At 61.5% G+C, this 17,713-nt stretch overlaps 1 protein-coding gene across 11 annotated transcripts in view; it reads right to left on the bottom strand.

Moving 5' to 3' along the window:
* The window catches only part of TPD52L2 (TPD52 like 2), a 39,315-nt gene that overhangs the window by 15,336 nt on the left and 6,266 nt on the right, over positions 1-17,713 (bottom strand). For 9 of the 11 annotated variants that reach the window (XM_082065652.1, XM_082065656.1, XM_082065657.1 and 6 more), the window contains exon 2: positions 94-161. In XM_082065652.1, the coding sequence (XP_081921778.1) occupies positions 94-161 (68 nt within the window). Of the gene's footprint in view, positions 1-93; positions 263-17,713 lie in introns of those variants that run through there. The other 2 variants (XM_082065659.1, XM_082065660.1) reach the window with 2 other exon arrangements.

Below are 17,713 nucleotides of genomic sequence, written 5' to 3'. Positions count from 1 at the left end.
CCCGCCAAGGGCCGTCCCGCCCCCAGGACCCCCGCCAGAATGCGGCCGGAGGCGAAGGCCCGTCCCGCGGTGGAGGCACGGCCGTCCGCTCACCCTGGTTCGCGCTCTCCATGGCGCTGCGGGCCCGCTCCGCCGCCGCCGAAGAAGCCGCCGCCGTCGCCACCGCCCCCCCGTGACGCAATCAGCGCCGCGCCGCCCGCTTCCGGGGAGGGTCGCGGGGAGAGCGCGTCACCCGCCGCGTCGCCACGGCGAGGACGCCACGTTCCCCCTCCCGCCGCCTCCGCCCCCCCGGACCCGCCAGCGGAAACGGCGGCGGTGACGTCATGGGCTGGGTGACGTCACGGGGCGGGGCTCCGCTGTCCCGGGGTCAGCGGGGCCGCGGTGCCGTGTGCCCGGCGGAGGGAAGGGGGCAGCACCGGCACGGCCGCGGGTAGAGCTGGCCCCCGCCCGGCAGCCCCGCGTTCGGGCTCACCCGGGCGGGCAGGGGCCGCTGCTCCTCCCGCTGGGCTCATTAATTAACCCCGATAACTCACCATGATAATGAACCGTGCCGCATTGCCACCCGTCCCACCTATTGCCTTCCGCGGGTTTGGGGCTCCCAGGGTGGCTGCGGTGCCCAGGGCCTCCCCCAGCGCTCCCCGGTGCCCTCCCGCTGGAACAGGGACAGGACATCACCCGCTCCCAGATGTGCCCAAAAACCGGGCTCGCACCAGCTGCCCGCGTGCAGCTGGCAGCAGGGGCACCGAAAGGGGGAAGCGATACCGGGGGGATTCACCTTTCCCTGCTACGGGCTGGCAGAGCTCGGCCCCCACCACAAACGGGCAGCTCTTTGGAGGGGCTGGAAGCGCAGCAGGAGCCAAAACGCCCCGGCGGTGCCGCCTTCGCGTCTGCCTGGGTTTGAGAATCACGGCAGGGCGCAGGGGACCCCGCGCTGCTCCGCTCCCGTCCATTTCCCGACCCGCCGCGCTGGAAACCCCGCTGGGCTGGAGTCTCCTTTCCAGCTACTTTCGTTTTCAGAGCCGTTTCAACTCGGTCTCTGGGTTGCCCAGGATGGGACATGAAAAGGGAACCGAATATAAATGGGGAAATGGGCATGAATTTTTCAGAACCCTTTCCAACAGTTAGTGCCCGACAGCGCTCCTGGAAATGCCCTTTCTGGGGCACTGCCCATCACCGCCATCTGCCCTGGAAAGGATGGAGAGCGTTTTAACAGCTCAGATGTTTTGTGGGGGATTTTTTGAGGGGTTATTGTGAAGTTTGGAGCCTCGGTGCCGGTCTCATTTTGAAGCTGGGCTCGGGGAGCGGCCAAATGCTGCGCCCATGTGAAAAATCTGGATTTTTCCAGGCTCATCAGAGCCCAGAATCTTGAAAATCTGGCCCTGAGAGGTGGCTGCAGCAGGAGGAGCCGGGAGCGCTGCGGCTCGCAGGGAGCTGCGCTGGCCTCTGCCAGCTCTGCCGGGCCTGACCCTGCCAAGCCTAGCCTGGCCAAGCGGGGAGCCGGCTGTGCCTCCTGGGGACACACAGGATCATCCTCCAAAGACCCACCGTTCCAGCGGCTAATTTCGCTCTACCTTTTAATTACATGCATCATGCTGCCAATTTAATAATTCCCTTGAAGGGTGCTGGGAAGCTAGGAGCAATCCTGCATTTGGGGGGGGGGGGGGGAGAGAATTAAAGAAAAAAAAAATCCCCTTTGTGGAGCATCATTTATTTTGTTTGAAACTGCTGCAGCACCGCTGGGCTGGGCAGAAATTTGGGGGCTGCAGAGACGTTCGCTCATCCAGGGAGCTGTAGCTTCTCACCCGCCACGTTCCCCCGAGTTCCCCTTTTGCACCCGCTGGGCTTTTTGCTTGGTTGGGGCTTTTTTGTTTTTCCATTTGCTGGCAAAGACTGAAATGTCAGGCCTGGGGCCGGTTCCCTGCGCTGATCCCCTTCCAGCTGCTCTGTCTCCTGTGTGGAAGCAGCGGAGAGGGAGGGGGCAGCTTTGGCAGCGGGGGAGCACCTCTCTGGGGAGGCAAGTGGCATCTCCCCATGCCCAGCATCACTCTGTGTCCAAAAGCCTCCTGCCCCTGGGCAGCACATTATTTTCCAGCCCTGGCAGAGCCAGAGCTACAAATCTCGCCTGTTTCTCAGCAAAGCGAGGAATTGCGTGAACGGCCACGCAAACAGGAAGCGACACCCATGGGCGTCCTTGGCAGCTCCCAGGTCAGGGATGCTCTGGGTGAGCGCGGATGTTTCCCGGTCGCCGGTTCCCCCCGCCCGCGCCGGGCTCGGGCAGCGCTGCAGCTCAGTGTCTTTGCTCGGGAGCCGAGGTGATCTGGGCTCCGTGCCCCTGGTTACAGCAAGCCCTGACCTAGATTCCGCTGCCCGCTGCGGAGCCTCTGGGCTCTGCTCTCCCCATCGCTCCTCCCTGCACTGGAAAGGGCCCAGGGGAACCATCCTGGCTCCTACTTGTTGGGCCAGTGGCTATTAGAAGCCAGCGGCTATTAGAAGCCAGTGGCTATTAGCCCCCGCAGAACACCGGTGCCTGGGCTGGGACGGGGGGCTCAGCATCGCTGGGGGTGCAGTGGGGAGGGGTCACAGCTGGATGGCCTCCAGCGGAGTGGGGGTACAGACTGATCGTGCTGCCTGATGGCCATCCAGCATTTCGTCCATCCATCTGCCCATCCCTCTGTCTGTCCATCCCTGTGTCCACCCATTTGTGCATCCATCCATCCATCCATCCATCCATCCATTCATCCATCCGTCCAGTACCAAAGGGGACCTACAAGAAAGATGGAGAGGGAATTTTCACAAGGGCACGTAGTGACAGGACAAGGGGTGAGTGCTTCGAACTGACAGAGATTCAGGTGAATTAGGTGAGGTATAAGGAAGAAATTCTTGCTCGTGAGGGTGGTGAGGCCCTGGAACTGGCTGCCCAGAGAAGCTGTGAATGTCCCATCCCTGGTTCAAGGTCAAGTTGGAGGGGGCTCTGAGTAACCAGGTCTGGTGCAAGGTGTCCCTGCCCGTGGCAGGGGCTTTGAACTGGATGATCTTTAAAGGTCCCTCCTAACTCAAACCATTCTGTCATCCATGGCTCCACAGCAGAGGGAAAATGCAGCATTAAAATACAGCATGTACACCAGCCCCCACTCTTTGCTCCTGCTGTCTCAGGACATTGACAAACACAAAGGTGGAAGGTGGGAGCTGGGAGCACCAGGGGGTCCCCCATGAGCATCACTCCCCAGCCATCACCCCAGGGGCTGCTTGAGCCGTCCTTGTGCACCCCAAAAACTCCTTTTACTCTTCAGGTGAGACAGATCCGCTTTCCCTGTCCGCTAGGCAGGTTGGTGTTCCTCTTTCCCTGTCTACCGCCATCCCCTGCGTGCTGCAGGGCATCGCCTGCCTGGTGCTGCCTTCCGCTTTTCTCCAAACCCAAAATATCCCCTGGGTCATAGTGGGGGGACGTGGGGGGCGACGCTTCCTCTTTCGGAGCTGTCACTGGGAAAGGGACAGGGACTCTTGAGTGGGGCTGAACCACAGAGACATGGGTGCAGCTGCTGGAGGACAGATGGCAGGCATGGGGCTGGGGGGCCAGATCTGGATCATCCTCTGTAACCCTGCACCCCCACGTTGCCATCTCCTCGCCGATGCTGATGGTTTGGCACAGACACACTCCGTCCCATGGAGCAGCCAGGGTGGGCTGGGGTCCCAGCATCCCCCAGAGGTCCCCGCCCCCACCTCCCCGCCCTGAGCAAAAAGCCCCACACGCCCACAGGCTGCTCGAGGGCTTCCCACCCCGGTCCCAAACTTCTTCCTTGGAAAGTGTCGGTGACTCCCCAGCTGTGGTTGGGCTTCCACCTCCACAGCCAGAGCCCCCCCTGCTACCACCACAAATACCCTCAGGAGCCGTGGGATCGCTCCTGGCCAGGGCAGGTCGGACTCCTCTCTGCCTCTCCTCTTGGACCCTCCTGTGTCCTTTGGGGCTGGTTTTGGAGCCCATCATTGCACCCCCTGCCTGGAAACAGGTCCCTTAATTTCTCCTTCATTACCCTGGCTCGTTTGGCTGCTCTCAGCTCCGAAGCAGCTCCTGGGGCTGCCTGAGTCTCCCTGCCAGGCACCAGCACTGCCTCCCTGGCCACGACATTCCTCTCCGGTCCCCACCTCATCACCTATTGAACCAGCTCATTTCCACCCTTGTCACCAGGAATTCCCCTGGCAGTGTTTGGGGAAAAGTTGCTCGTCTTTGCACCCACAGTAGAGCCTAGGGGGCAGGAGGGGTCGCCCCACTCCAGCCCCACTGCAGCATCCACTGCCCACGAGCCCCTTTCCCGTGGCCAAGGCCCCCCCAGGGGGATGTGGAGGGGGAAGCCGCTGGTCTTGTGGCTTCCCACGCACTCACAGAACGATGTGCACGCTCATGGGGAGACGTGCTCTCTTGGGGACAGGGGACATGTGCAGCCTAAAGACCAAATGGGTGACAGAGCCGTGTCCCACCCCTTGGGCCCTGAGATCTGCAGCCTGGCTGGGGTCACAGGATGCTTCCCGGGGAGACGTGGGGTGCCAGAGCCGGGCTGTTGCCACAGCAGCTGTGACTGGCTCTGGGTGTCACCGTGGGGTGTCCCCGCTGGCACCCGGCATGCGTGGGAGCTTGGGAAGGATCCGGCCCTCCCGCCCTCGCTCCTGCTCCTGTCCGGAAACGGGCTGGCTGAAAATCCTCCTCCTCTCCACTTCTGACTGATTTTCCCCTGCCCTGCCCAGGGCTGCTCGGGGACCTGCTTCCCACCCTGCTAACCTCACCCTGGGATCCATCCAGCACCATCTGCTGCTTGGAAAAACCCTGTTCCCTAAGCTGCCCTAATCCCCGAATCCTATCTGCGTCCTGCAGACCGTGCGAGCCGCCGGTGAGGAGCATCTCCCCCGGCTCCCACATCTCCCCCGGCTCCCGCAGCCCCCACTCGCTGCCACTCTCCCGGCTTTTCTCTGCCTGTAGGGCCCGGGCTGGTTGGGTGCTGGGCAGCATCCGGCCAGCCCAGCCCCTGCGCTGCGGGAAAAGGCAAAATGCTTAGAGAGAAGAGGGAAGAAAATGAATAAATGATGCCCGACGTTTCTGCTTCCGTGCCCTCCTCTCCGCCTCGGAGAGCGGGACGAGCTCAGCACATTGCAGAGGGCTGGGGTGCAGGATGCAGCCCCGGGATGGGGAGGCAGCTGAGGGGTGAGACCCCCACCCAGGGCTGGGGGGCAGCTGGCAGGAGAAGAAAGGAGCTGGAGAAACATGGGGGAGGAGATGGGGGAATGAGCCAGCGGAGAAAGCGCCGCAGCAGACAGAGCCGGAGGCTCAGGAAGCCGGGGCTGGGGGAGCAGGGGGGCTGGGGGATCTCCCCACTCTCTCCCCGCCGAAGAAGCGCAGGGAAGAGCTTCCCGGAGGATGTGGGGAGCGGGGAGAGAGGAAGTGCCAGAGACAGCTGCACAACATCTGGCAGCAGCGTGGCCCCCCGGGACCCTGAGGCGGCCGAGCACGGGGGGGGGCTGAGCCAGCACGATGCTTCCTGCCACCCCCCCGCTGCCAGATGTGCACCCCGCTCCCCCCGCCAGCTGTGGCCCCCTGCACCCCCACCCTTCCTCCCGCCGGCCCCTTTCCTCCGGGACGTGCCCAACACCTGCTTCCAGTTCAGTCCCAGTTCACCGACACTCCCAGGACCCCGCGGTCCCCACAACGCCCAGGGGACACCCGGCCCTGTCACCTCTGGCGTCCCCATCCCTTGATGGACTTTCCGGCTCCCGCGGGGGGAGCTGGGGGGACCAGCAGCTCGTGTCCCCAAATGGTGAATGCTCCCCTCCGTGGCATAGCGGTGCCCTTGCGCAGTGCCAGGCGCCCACCAGCCCTGTCCCCATGTGGGGACCCGGCAGAACGGGTCAGGGGGTGCATGATCACCCATCACAGCCAGTGCTTCCCACCCAATTCCTCCTGCCCCAACTCCTCCTGGATGCAGACTGCCCCAAGCAGGATCTGCCCATGGCCCGGCCCCGGAAAATAGCTGGGTAAGGTTGAAAAGCGAGACAGGATTAGCCGCGGGCAGGGAAAATAGCCTCTCTCCTCCAAAATAGCTTCCCGGGATTAAAAATAGCCAGAGGTCCCAAAGCTGCCGCTGCGGGGGGATGCAGGCACCAGCTGGGCTGGGCCGCCCATTCTGCTCTGTGGGACAAATTAGGGGCATTATGGGGAGCTTAGGGCTCCTCGGAGCCATCTGGCCGCGGGCAGAGCCCTTCGGTGACGTCCCCGCTGCAGGATCAGGCCCGCTCCGGGTGGCCCCAACGAGCCCCAGGACGGGGACGGTCCCCAAATCCCGGTTACCCCCCTTCCCAGGCTAAGTCCCCAGGGATGCTCTGGGCTGTCCCGGGGCACAGAGCCGGGTTTTCCCCACGGGCAGGATCAGGCCCGGACGGGGACATGCGCAGGTCAAGCCCAACCTGGAGCTTTGGGGGTTGCCGACGCTGGAAACCCCCACCCTGGAACGATGCTGGGACACAGCTGGGACCTCCCGTCCCGGGCAGCCCAGGGAGTTTCTGCCCTGAGTTGCACCCTGCAGACTCGTGTTCCTTTCCCGGGAACTGGGGCAGGGCTGCTTCACCCCGAGACCTCCAGCTGAGCTGGAGTCAAACGGTTCTCCCTTCCCCCTGCTCGGGCAGGAGACCCCCGGCAGCCCCCGGCCGGGACCCACACGGGGCTTTGATCCCCGGGCACAGGGAGGTGGCCGCTGGCATCGCCACCTTGTCGGCTGTCGGAGGCAAAGGTGGCCTCGGTGACGAGGGACCAGGATCAAAAGCCACCAGCGAGCGCCCTGTCCAGCCTCGGGAGGGGAGCGGGAGCTGGGTTTGACATTTTCACCTCCACCTCCTGTTTTCTGCTCTCCTCCCGCCCGGCGCTTGGCAGCGGCTGCTCCGTCTCTCGGTGCTTTATTCCCGTGTTTCCGCTGGCCGGGAGCTCCGCGGAACGTGTCCCCGGGGGAGAAGGAGAGCGGGGACCTCCTCCCACTCGCACGGGGGGCGGGGGAGCGGGGACCGGCGGGGGTCCCCCAGGTAAAAAGATTTTAGCAGGAGCCTTGCAAAGAATAAATCCCCAGCTCCTGGACTCGCGGGAAGCGCAACTCGCCCGGCTCACGTTGCTACAGCAAGGAAGATGTGAGTGGGGGTGGCGAGTGGGGATGGCTGGCAGGGGACGGCAGTGTCCCAACCTCGAGTGGAGACAGCCACCTTTGGGGAGCAGAAAGTTGTGGGGGGCTCTCAGTGCCCCCCGGTTATCTACAGCTCCATCCGCTCCCCAGCCCCCCGCTGTCCCCGCCGGGCTTTAGCCAGCTGATCCCGCTCGCAGCCTCCCTAAGGCACTTACAGGGGTTAAAAACAGCAACTGTCCCAGCCCTGACCCCAGGGGACCCTCACACACTGTCCCCAGCTCCCTCGGGGCGCTGCCCCGCCCCGGCCCCACATGTGTCCCCCTGCGCCAGGAGGGTGATGGGTGTTACCCCCTGCTCACCCCGTCCCCTGCCAGCGGGGGTGCTGGGGGCAGACGTGGAGTGACCCCCCCCCCGCCACATTGCCTCCTCCCTGCACGGGGGAGAGCTGATGGGTGACGATAATAAAGGATGCTGGGCTGGGGAGCCCTGGGGGGGTCTGCTGTCTGACGCAAAGGGGGAGGGACAGAGGGTCCCCCAGCACCCAGTCACTGCTCCCCTCCCCAAGACTTTCTGCCTTCCCTAAAATCCTGCGCGGAGGCAGAGAGATGGAAGCGGGGCTCAGGCTGCCCTGCCTGCCCACATCCTTCCCAGCACATTCCTCTCCCTCCTTCATCTCTCCGGGGGTGCCCGGCCGCGCTCAGCGCCACAGCAGCCCAGGCTGGAGGAGACCTTGGCGTTTTCCCCTCTGTTAAAAATAGCATGAGATTTATTTTCTGGCAGCACGGAAAGCCCCCGGGGCGGCCGAGAGGAAGCAGCCGGGCTGGGGCAGACCGGGGCGGTGCGGGGGGGAGCGCAAAGGGCAGGAAATAACCCCCGGCAGCGGCCCTGGCGAGGGGAAAACGCTCAGATGCGAACAGTGTGTGGTTCATGTGGAAACTCCCAGGGCAGGAGCCACAGTGGCCCTGCGCATCCTGCGCTCCGGCCAAGCTGCCCCTCCGGCAGGGCTCAGCCCCCCCCGAACCTCCCCAGCACCCCGACCCCTCTGTACAAACGCCTGGGTTTGCCCTGACTGCAGTTCCATGACCCCACCACCCCACCTTCGTTACACAGACAGGAGGTGGGATGCTGTGGGAGCAGGAACCGCTGGGATGCTGAGGGAGCCCCTGGGGATGCAGTGGGAGCCCTCAAGATGCTGCAGGAGCCCTCAGGATGCTGCAGGAGACACTGGGATGCTGCGGGAGCCCCAAGATGCTGCAGGAGCCCCTGGGATGCTGTGGGAGTCCCCAGGATGCTGGCAGCTGGCAGGCAGGGGAGAGCAGGAAAGGGCCCTGTCTGCCCTGGAGAGCATTTCGCATCCCACCGCCCCCTGCCTCATCTCTCTTGGGTGCAGCCCAAACTGCTCCTGGACTGCTGGGCAGTTGGTTTCGGTCCCTGTCCCCCTGTCACGACCAAAGCGGGGCCATTCCTGGAGCAGAACAGGCGGCTGCCTGCACATAAACCACCTGGAGCTCTGTGCTGCCCACCTTTCACTCTTGGGGTGTCACCCACGGGCACCCGCCCACCTCCTGAAGATGCTTGCAGTGCCTCTGCCCACAACCACCCCCGCTTTAGGCAGGGGGACCCGGGGCTGGCCCCGTTCCTGGCCAGTGTTTCAGAGCATTCTGCCCTTCCCCTGCCCACACACCCACCCGGGCAGTGCAGGACCCCGGTTCCCCTGTCCCCCTCCCTCGGGATCCACTTTCCGTGCCGCTACCCCCCACAACCTCCTTCTCCTTCCCGGGAGCCGGTTCCTATTTCCTGGGGACATTTTGTTTCTTTTCCCCCTTGCCCAGCCGGGCCGTTATCAGCCTCACTTGATTTCCTCCCTGCCCACCCACCTGCTTATTTTAGCTGCTTCTTCCTTCCTCTCAGCTGCTTTCGGAGCAGAGTCTGGCCCTGCTCACCCCCCGGCACCCCCACCCGGCCCCGCCAGCCCCCTGCCCACCTGCATCCCCCAGCTGCTCCATCCCCTTGACACCCCAACAACCAGCCGCGGGCAGGGCAGCGATGCGGGTGCTGGGTGGGGGTGAAGCATCCGGGGGTGCCAGGCTGCGCTGCCCGTGGGCACAGTTCCCTGCCCACTCTATTTAAGGCAGGATCCTGCCATTGCTTCTTGGCTAATTGAAGCCTGTGGCTGCCCTTCTGGGCTCCTTGGCTCGCTGGCTGGTTTCTCTCCTCCACGCCTGAGCTGTTCGCTGGCATTGCCTGGCCTCTGCCTGAACCCTGCCTGCAGGCTCCGGCTGCCTGCGCCCCTGCCTGCATCGCCTTCTGATGCAAACTGGTTTGCGATGAAGCATCTTTCAGGGTGGGAAAGGGCTGGGTCACATCTCTGTGGCCTGCTTGTGCCTTGCCTGCATCCCCGCACCCTGCCCACATCCCGCATCCATCCCAGCACCCCCAGATAGGCATGGAGGGTTTCTCCCCTGGCCGACCTTCAGCTTTCAAATCCCATTTTCTATGTGAGGTTGTGATGCTCCATCACGGGAGGCTTGAGGAAGGGTTAGCAGCTGATATCAGCCTGCACTGACCCTGCCCAGGACCCCTCAAGACCGCCCCCAGCCCCTTTGGCCTGGCTCTCCCCCGCCCCCAGCTCCCAGCAGCCGCTGTCGCCATTCCCAGCGTGGCTGGGAGTGGGGGGGCCGTGGGGAGGGCTCCCAGCGTGGTGCTGCCAGCAGGGCCGGGAGATGCCGGCAGCTCGTTATTTATTTAAAGCAGCATCTTTGCGGGGAGCGCCTGTCCTGCAGGGAGGGATCCAGCTGCTGGGAGAGCTGCAGCCACCACTGGGGGGCTTTTATCCCCCCATGGGGTTGGGCGATGTCCCCCTGCCCAAGGGGAGGACACAGACCCCTTTGCAGCCACCTCTCCCCCAGCCTGGCACTGACTACCGAGCAGGATGGGGGGACATGCTGCCCAGCACCCCTGCTGTCCCCCTGACCGGTGAGCAGAGCTTGGCCTCGCCACTGCTGTGGCTCAGTCCCTCAGTGGTGACAGGGATGTGTGGCTCGGGCGCCGTTTCCAAGGTAACCCCAGATGAGCTCGGCCTCGGCATCCCTCCGTGCCCCCGCATCCCTCCGTGCCCCCGCACGCCGAGGAGCCTCTCGGGGCCTCGCTGCCGTGGGGACTTGGTGAGGACAGTGGTGGCTCGAGCTGAGGACTGGGACAGGGACAGGGTTGGGGACAGGGAGAGTACCAACCGCAGGGAGGAGGGATGGGAAGGGGAGAGGTGCAGGACATCCCTTCCCGTTCCCAGCACAGCTGTCCCCTGGGCACGCCTGTGTTCAACCCATCCTGGAGACAGGACCCCAGGGACCTCAAGGATCAGGTCAGGGTGTTCCTGTCCTCCCTCCTGGAAAACCTCCCAGGGAGAACACCATAAATAGGAGCTGTGGTTCCCCACCCAGCCGTGGGCACAGGGCCAGGGCCACGGGTGGGAGTGCACCCCGAGTCCTGGGGGGATACCCTGGTCAGAGTCACATCCATTGTCTGGGTGGGATGGGCTGAGTGAGCAGTGCTGGGGATGTGGGTGTTTTGGGGTTCCCACCCTAGGGAGGTGAGGGACAGGATGAGAGACCTGTGGGAAGCTCTGTCTTGTGTTAAACAAATCTTGCAGGGTGGGCAGGTGGGGCTGGAGCAGCCAGGGATGCTCCAGAGGGGATGCAGAGCAGGGTGGGGGCAGGATGCTCCCAAAGGGAAGTGGAGCTGTGGAGGAGATTATGCCAGACCCTTCTCTTCTGCATTGTGAGATCCTGGGGGGCTCAGGGGGCTGTGTGAGCCCAGATCCCCCACCCTGACACACCGGCTGCTGCGAGGAGGGGAAGCGGCTCTGCTGCCAGGACGCTGCCAGCCCCCCCGGCACTGTCTCCATCGCAGCATCCCTGCTCCATCTGCTCCCGCCGGCTCCTCCAGGCCCTCCTGTGCGCAGCCACCAGCAGCAGCTATTTCTTATTACAATGCGTTCCAGTCCATCGCCCCCAAGATCTGCATCCTTGGGACCTGTGTGACCAGGAATTCGATTCCTCCCTGTTAATGAGTTTATGCCAGCAAAGGGCTTTGAAGATGTAAAGCTCCGTGTAGGAGCCGAGCATCATTTTTGTTATTGATTTCACTGCCTGGCCCCTGAGACACAGTCAGAGGACACATACCTCTGGGTAAAGCCCCTCGAGTCCTTGGGGAGGCAGCAGGGAGGGATGTAACCCTGGTTTGGAGCAGAAAGAAATCCCTCCTGTGTAGACACACACCTCCGCAATGCTTCCCTTCCAAGATCAACCCCCCCACATGCAGCTTGCAGGACAGGAACCTTCTCTTTGGGATGAAGAAGCTGTTATGTGGCAAACCCCCACAACAGGGGCCAAGGGAAGTGATCTGAGCCCTGCCTGGCTACTAACAAACAAAAATGTCGTGGCTGGAAACAACAAATGGCTAATTACACTGTCTGCCACCAAGTGAAGATGAGAGAAAATTGCTCCAGGTTTATTATACTTGGCAAATTTCCTCTTTCAGTAAATAATTTCCATAGTCTAACAGGGTTCCTTTTATTAATTGAATTGATTTATTTTTAACTTTTTTTTTTCAAGACTTCAGATGCTTCTTTTCTCAGGAAAGAGTAAATAGCCCCATGCCATGTACCACATGCTGGGTATCTGTAGGAGATTATGCCAAATGGGGATATTCCACCTGTGCAGTGAAACTGAGATGGAGTCAGACCCGAAGGGAGCTGGGGGAGTGAGGCTGCAGAGGGACGAGCTGAAAACCCCCCTGTCCCCGGCTGGGGCCGAGCTCTGCCCTGGGCTGGGACTGTTCTGGGCAGAGTAGATTGAGCCTCCCCTGCAGTGCTGGTCCAGCTCTGGGTCCTCAGCACAGGACACACATGGACCTGCTGGAGAGGGGCCAGAGGAGCCACAGAAATGATCCAAGGCTGGAACAGCTCTGCTGGGAGCACAAGCTGAGAGAGTTGGGGTGTTCAGCCTGGAGAAGAGAAGCTCCAGGGAGACCTTATTGCAGCCTTTCTGTGCTTAAAAGAGGCTGGTAAGAAAGATGGGGACAGAGTTTTCAACAGGGCCCGTTGTGAGAGGACAAGCGGGGATGATTTTAACCTAAAGGAGGGAGATTCAGGCTGTACATGAGGAAGAAATTGTTGCCCCTGAGGGTGGTGAGAGCCTGGCCCAGGTTGCCCAGAGCGGTGGTGGTTGAACCATCCCTGGAGACATCCCAGGCGAGGCTGGATGGGGCTCTGAGCAACCTGAGCTGGTGAAGATGTCCCTGCTCATGGCAGGGGGGGCACTGGAGGAGCTGGAAAGGTCCCTCCAACTCGAACTGTTCTATAATTCTATGATCCCACCAGTGCCTGTGAGCCTGCGGTGGCCTGATGACATCCCACCGCACTGCCCAACCTCAGCCCACCTCAATCTGAGCCCTGGGGTCTGGGCACCACACAGGACCCTGTGCCATGGAGGACCCAGAGTGGTTGAGGTTGGGGTGAGGGTGGGGACCCCCTGCCCACCCCCCCATCACCACCCCAGGTGACAAACCCTGGGAAGGGCAGAGCCTGAAGCTGCTGAGATGCTCTGGGCCCCCCTGGGTTTCGGCAGCCCCAGGGAGGATTTCCTGCGCTGGCAAAGGGCACCGCCGCCCCTTGGCCCCCAGCTCTCCTGGCAATGGGATTTTCGGGAAACGCCTGCCCTGTTCCCCCCTCCTGGGGCCACCCACGGTCATTTCCCGCAGTGGGAGCTGCCCTGGGTGCGGGTCTCACATCTCCTTCCCAGCACTTGGCTGGGGAAACACTGTGTCGAGAGAAATCACCAGGAACGGTGAAGCCAAAGGCTGCGGGAGAATAAACCCCGGCTATGGGTGAGGGAAGGAAATGGGAAGGGCGATGCTGTGTCAGGGCTGGAGGGTGGGGAGAGGAACCAGGCTGCTCCCAGCTCCCCCACCAACTCACCCATAGCCCTGGGAAAAGCCACCTCGGTCCATAATTACGACAGACTAGAAATTGATAACGTGTTTTCAGCAATCACACGGATTGACCAGAGCGATCATCGCGTTTGCGCCGAGCCCTGAATCTCTCCTGACCATCCCCAGGATGGTGTGAAGCCCATCCTCACATACCCAAAATGTGTTGTTTGTTTTACACCATTTTCTACCTTATTGCTCTTGGGTGGAGGAGATGAGGCGGCGCTGCCCGCCTTGGTACCGAAAGTACCCAAAGGTGCTGCCCAGCAGAGCGCCCTTCCCACTGCCCCGATCCTACGGTGCAAACCTGCCGTTCCTCCAGATAAAGCAGGGAAACATGCTCGGATTTTCCCTGGTAGGATCTGACCCTCTGCTCAGCATCCCTCCCTGCCGGGTACCACAGCGGGATGCTTTTGGTGGTCCCAGGGCTACCAAGAGGGACTGGCAGAGATGCCATCATGGTGGTGAGCATGGCGAGGCTGTGCCTGTGATCTAGCATTGGGAAACGAGTAAAAAATGCAAGTTAAAAACAAGAAAAAGAAACCAAGCAAAGCCCCAGTTTTGGTTCCTGTTTTGGGGTCTCCAGCCAGTGCCCCAGGGGTTCGGTTTGGTGCGAAAGGTAAATGTCACCTCGGTGCTGCGGACACATCTCCTGGCGAGCCCCGTTCTCGGAAGGGGGGAGCGGGGGGTGCCCAGTGCTCGCTTGGTGTTTGGGGGATTTTTGGTGGAGTTCCCGTGGGTCCGTTCTCATGGGTTGTGGGCAGAGCTGCAGCCGCAGGCAGCGCAGGCACGGCTGCTCATGGGGTGCTGGGGCACAGCAGAGTTTTGGGGGTGGGGGGTGAACCCTGGCCAGTTCCCACGGGATGAGCATCCTCTCAGGTGCATGGGGGGGCCAGGCACTGCCCCATTTATCAAGGTCACGGCCGTGGGCAGCACAAAGCAGAGGCGATGTGACTATTTCTGAGAGCTGAGGGAACTTCACTGGCCTGATTCCCATAAATAAAACATGCTGGGAACAGCCCCTGTGCTGGCCTATTAATTCTGGACCCCAGAGGCCCGGCTCCGTGTGCAGCCCCCAGCTCAGCATCGCTGCCTCGCTGGAGCCTGCCCGGACTTGGGAAGGTGCAAACGCCCCCGATTTCCATGAAATGTCGCCTGCAGGTGCTTTGAGGGCACTTTATGGAATATTAATTTGTTTTCTGAGACACAGACCAGGTGGGAAGGATGCTGCTGGGGGACAGTGGATGGCCTCGGCTCGCTGCAGCCCCCAGCCCCGCTCCCCCATTTCGAGGAACCGGGGCTGTTTCCACTCATGTCCCAGTGAATCGGTGCTGGTGCCCCCTGGCACCTCCGTGCCCCCAGTGCTGCCAAAGCAGCTGAGCTCAAATCATCTGGTTCCTCCAGCCCCTCACCAAAGGCATTAGCAGAACAAGGGAGTTTAATTATCTGTATTTTCTTCTAGGAGGGCATGAACCCGTCTCTCTGTCGAATTTATCAATTGCTGCTAGATTTTCTCTCTTGCTTTCGATTTGCTTGTGATGGTGTTTTCTGCACCGGGAGCATCATGTCGGCAGCTCCCTCTGTGCACAGCACGGACACAGTAAATGTTCTTGCTCTTCCCTCCGCAGCGCCAGGTCCTGGGTGTTTCCTCTGCCACCACGGCATCCCCTCCAGTGCATCCCCCCACAGCAGCCCCCACACACAACGCTCACGTTGGATTCACATCTATTAACGGTTGTGGCGATGCCCAATACACAGTGGAGCAAAAACTGGAGAGCGGCCAGTGCCAGGGACTCGTGTCACCCCAGGGCTTTGCTGACATCCATGGCCCCACCAGTCATACCCAGAGATGAAGGGCCCCCATTTTCAAGTGACTCAGACTCACCCTTCCTTCCTCAGGAAAACCTGTGATCAGATAAAGCCATCAAACTATCTGCTGAGAATAAACAACTCGCATCTGCGCGGATGCAGGCGATACTCCTTCTCACCCCACACAGAAAGAGGAGGCAACGTGTCTGCTGCCCTCACCCCCTCCTTGGGAGAGACACCCCCAGCCCTGCGGGGAGACGTGGGGTTTGCTCACGTGTGTGCTGGGCTGGGAGCTGCTCTCCTGGTGTAACTGCCCTTGCTGGGGGTTGGGAAAGTCAAATTCCAGCTGGCACTGACACCGGCATTGGCACCGGCGCAGCGTCTCTCCATCGTCCCTTGTGCCACTCAGCTGCAGCCGTGCTGCGCCAGCAATAAATGCACAAAAAAGCAAAGGTGCCTATGAGGGTGGGCAGAGGAGGAGCAGAGGGGGCTGCATGTGGGGAGAAGGGAGGAGGAGGGAGGAAAATGTTTAAAAAACCCCACAACTGCTGGCAGATGGGCAGCTGCCCCCGCGAAGGTGCAGTGCTGGCAGGCAGAGGGGCTGGCGAGGAAAAGAGCAGAGGGAGGTGTGAAGATTCCCCTGCAAATTAAACCAAAACCACACTGCGTCTGCTGCTCGCTAACCCAAGCCCGGGCAGGGAAAACAGAGCAGGTTTGGGGTTTGCTTGCACCCCTAAGGGATCCTGCCCATGCCCAAGGGGTGCCCGGGGGCTCCAGGCCAGGGTGTTCCCACCCCATCTCGGGGTTGGCGTGACCCTGCTGGGACCAGGAGCCCATGTCTGCTGGGGCAGCTCTGCTCCCCTCGCCCCCAAAAACCATCAGAGGTCGGAGATGAAGGATCATGGTGCAGGGATCTGACCAGGGTGCAAGGGGAGGCACAACAGGGCCCTTGCACCATGCTGGGTCCATGCTGGACTGTGTTGGGTCCCGCAGTTGAGGGCAGGAATCAGAGCTTGGGGGTTTTGTGGCAATGCTGGGAGCAGATAATGCATCACAGCAAATAGAGTCCCAGAGGAGAAATAAAAGTGAGTGGGTTGAGTTTAGGAAAGAGCTGAGAAGAGAGCATGGATGTTTTTGGAGGGGTTTGGAACCACTAAATCTGGGGGAAAGGAAAAAAAAAGAAGAGAGCCAGGGTTCTACCAGGGCTGGGGACAGTGGAGGTCCTGCCCTTGCTTGGGAGCATCCCCAAACTGGCACAGCTCTGGCCAGGCCAGGTGTCAGGGCTCATCTGGACAGTGATAATTCTCCCATCTGATGGTTGAAATTGGGTCAGAAGTGATGGGCAGGCAAGGGAGCTCTTGCGTGGGGCTGAGCAGATGCGAGGATGAATGAGAGCAGAGGGGAGGCTGGATCCGTCACAGCTGGTGTCTCTGTACCAGGATCAGGCCCAGTGGGACAGGGACCCCCATCCCCCTTCCTCAGGCTGGACACGAGGAAGGAATTGTTGCCCTTGAGGGTGGTGAGAGTCTGGCCCAGGTTGCCCAGAGAGGTGGTGGATGCCCCATCCCTGGAGACATCCCAGACCAGGCTGGAAGGGGCTCTGAGCAACTGAGCTGGTGAAGATGTCTCTGCCCATGGCAGGGGTGGCACTGGGGGAGCTTTGAAGGTCCCTTCAACCCAAATTGTCCTGTGATTCGATGACTCTCCCCTGGACCCCCACACCCCTCTGGACCCACATCCCACTGGCTGCGGCCCTGAGCTCTGCCTGCCCGGCTGTCCCAGAGAGCCAGAAGAAGACGAAACATCCTCCTGATGTTTCGGGATGGCTCGGGGGGGAATTTCCACCACTGTTTGCCATGTGCTGCTGGAGCCAGCCCAGCCCCTGCTCAGGTGCTGCATCTCCTGGGCTGTAATTCCATCCCTGGGCTCCCACGATGGCTCCGGCCGGGTGACACGAGGGAAGTGACCAGGGCGCAGGTCTGAGCCCCCACCCATAGCTGCATCCGTCCAGCGTTTCCAGCCCAGCCGTATCTGGCGGGTCCCCCTGTGACCCCCCATTTTCCTCCTCTCCCCATCTCTCCCCACCCTGGCGGTGCTTCCTGCACAGGGCCAGGGCTGGGGGCTGTATTACCCCTCCCTGCCCATCCCATAGGAAATCCTGTGGGAGCCGAGGGCTGGGAACCGCGGCAGCACCGGGATTTCGGCTGCAGGTCACATCGCCAGCCAGGCTGCTCCTGGTGGAGGGGAAGAGCTGGGGTGAGCCAGGAGAAACCCGGGAGGAGAGAGCGGCGACCACCGTGACGTGCCCACAGCAGACACCCATCACCTGTACATGTGCCATTTACTCCAATAAGAGTTTTTTTGCACTTAAATGAGCCACTTTGCCGTTGGGAAGTCGGGAAGGGTGGGAGGAGAGGGCAGCCGTGGGCAGCATGGAGGGTTTTGGTCTCTTCTCCCAAGGAACAAGCACCAGGAGGAGAGGAAAAGGCCACAAGTTGCACCAGGGGCGGTTCGGGTGGGATCTTGGGAACAATTTCTTCCCAGAAAGGGCTGTCAGGCATTGGAACAGGCTGCCCAGGGCAGTGGTGGAGTCACCATCCCTGGAGGGGTTGAACAGATGTGGAGATGAGGTTCTCAGGGATGTGGGGTAATGCCAGGGGTGGGGGAACAGTTGGACTCCATGATCTTAAGGGTCTTTTCCAACCAAAATGATTCCATGATTCTGTGATTCAAGGATAAGATGCTGCCCACTGTGATGCTTG

This window comes from Streptopelia decaocto (assembly GCF_964273445.1).
Source record: "Streptopelia decaocto genome assembly, chromosome: 14".
Taxonomy (NCBI): domain Eukaryota; kingdom Metazoa; phylum Chordata; class Aves; order Columbiformes; family Columbidae; genus Streptopelia; species Streptopelia decaocto.
The sequence above is the reverse complement of the archived record's forward strand: the minus strand, read 5'-3'. Positions and strand labels throughout refer to the sequence as shown.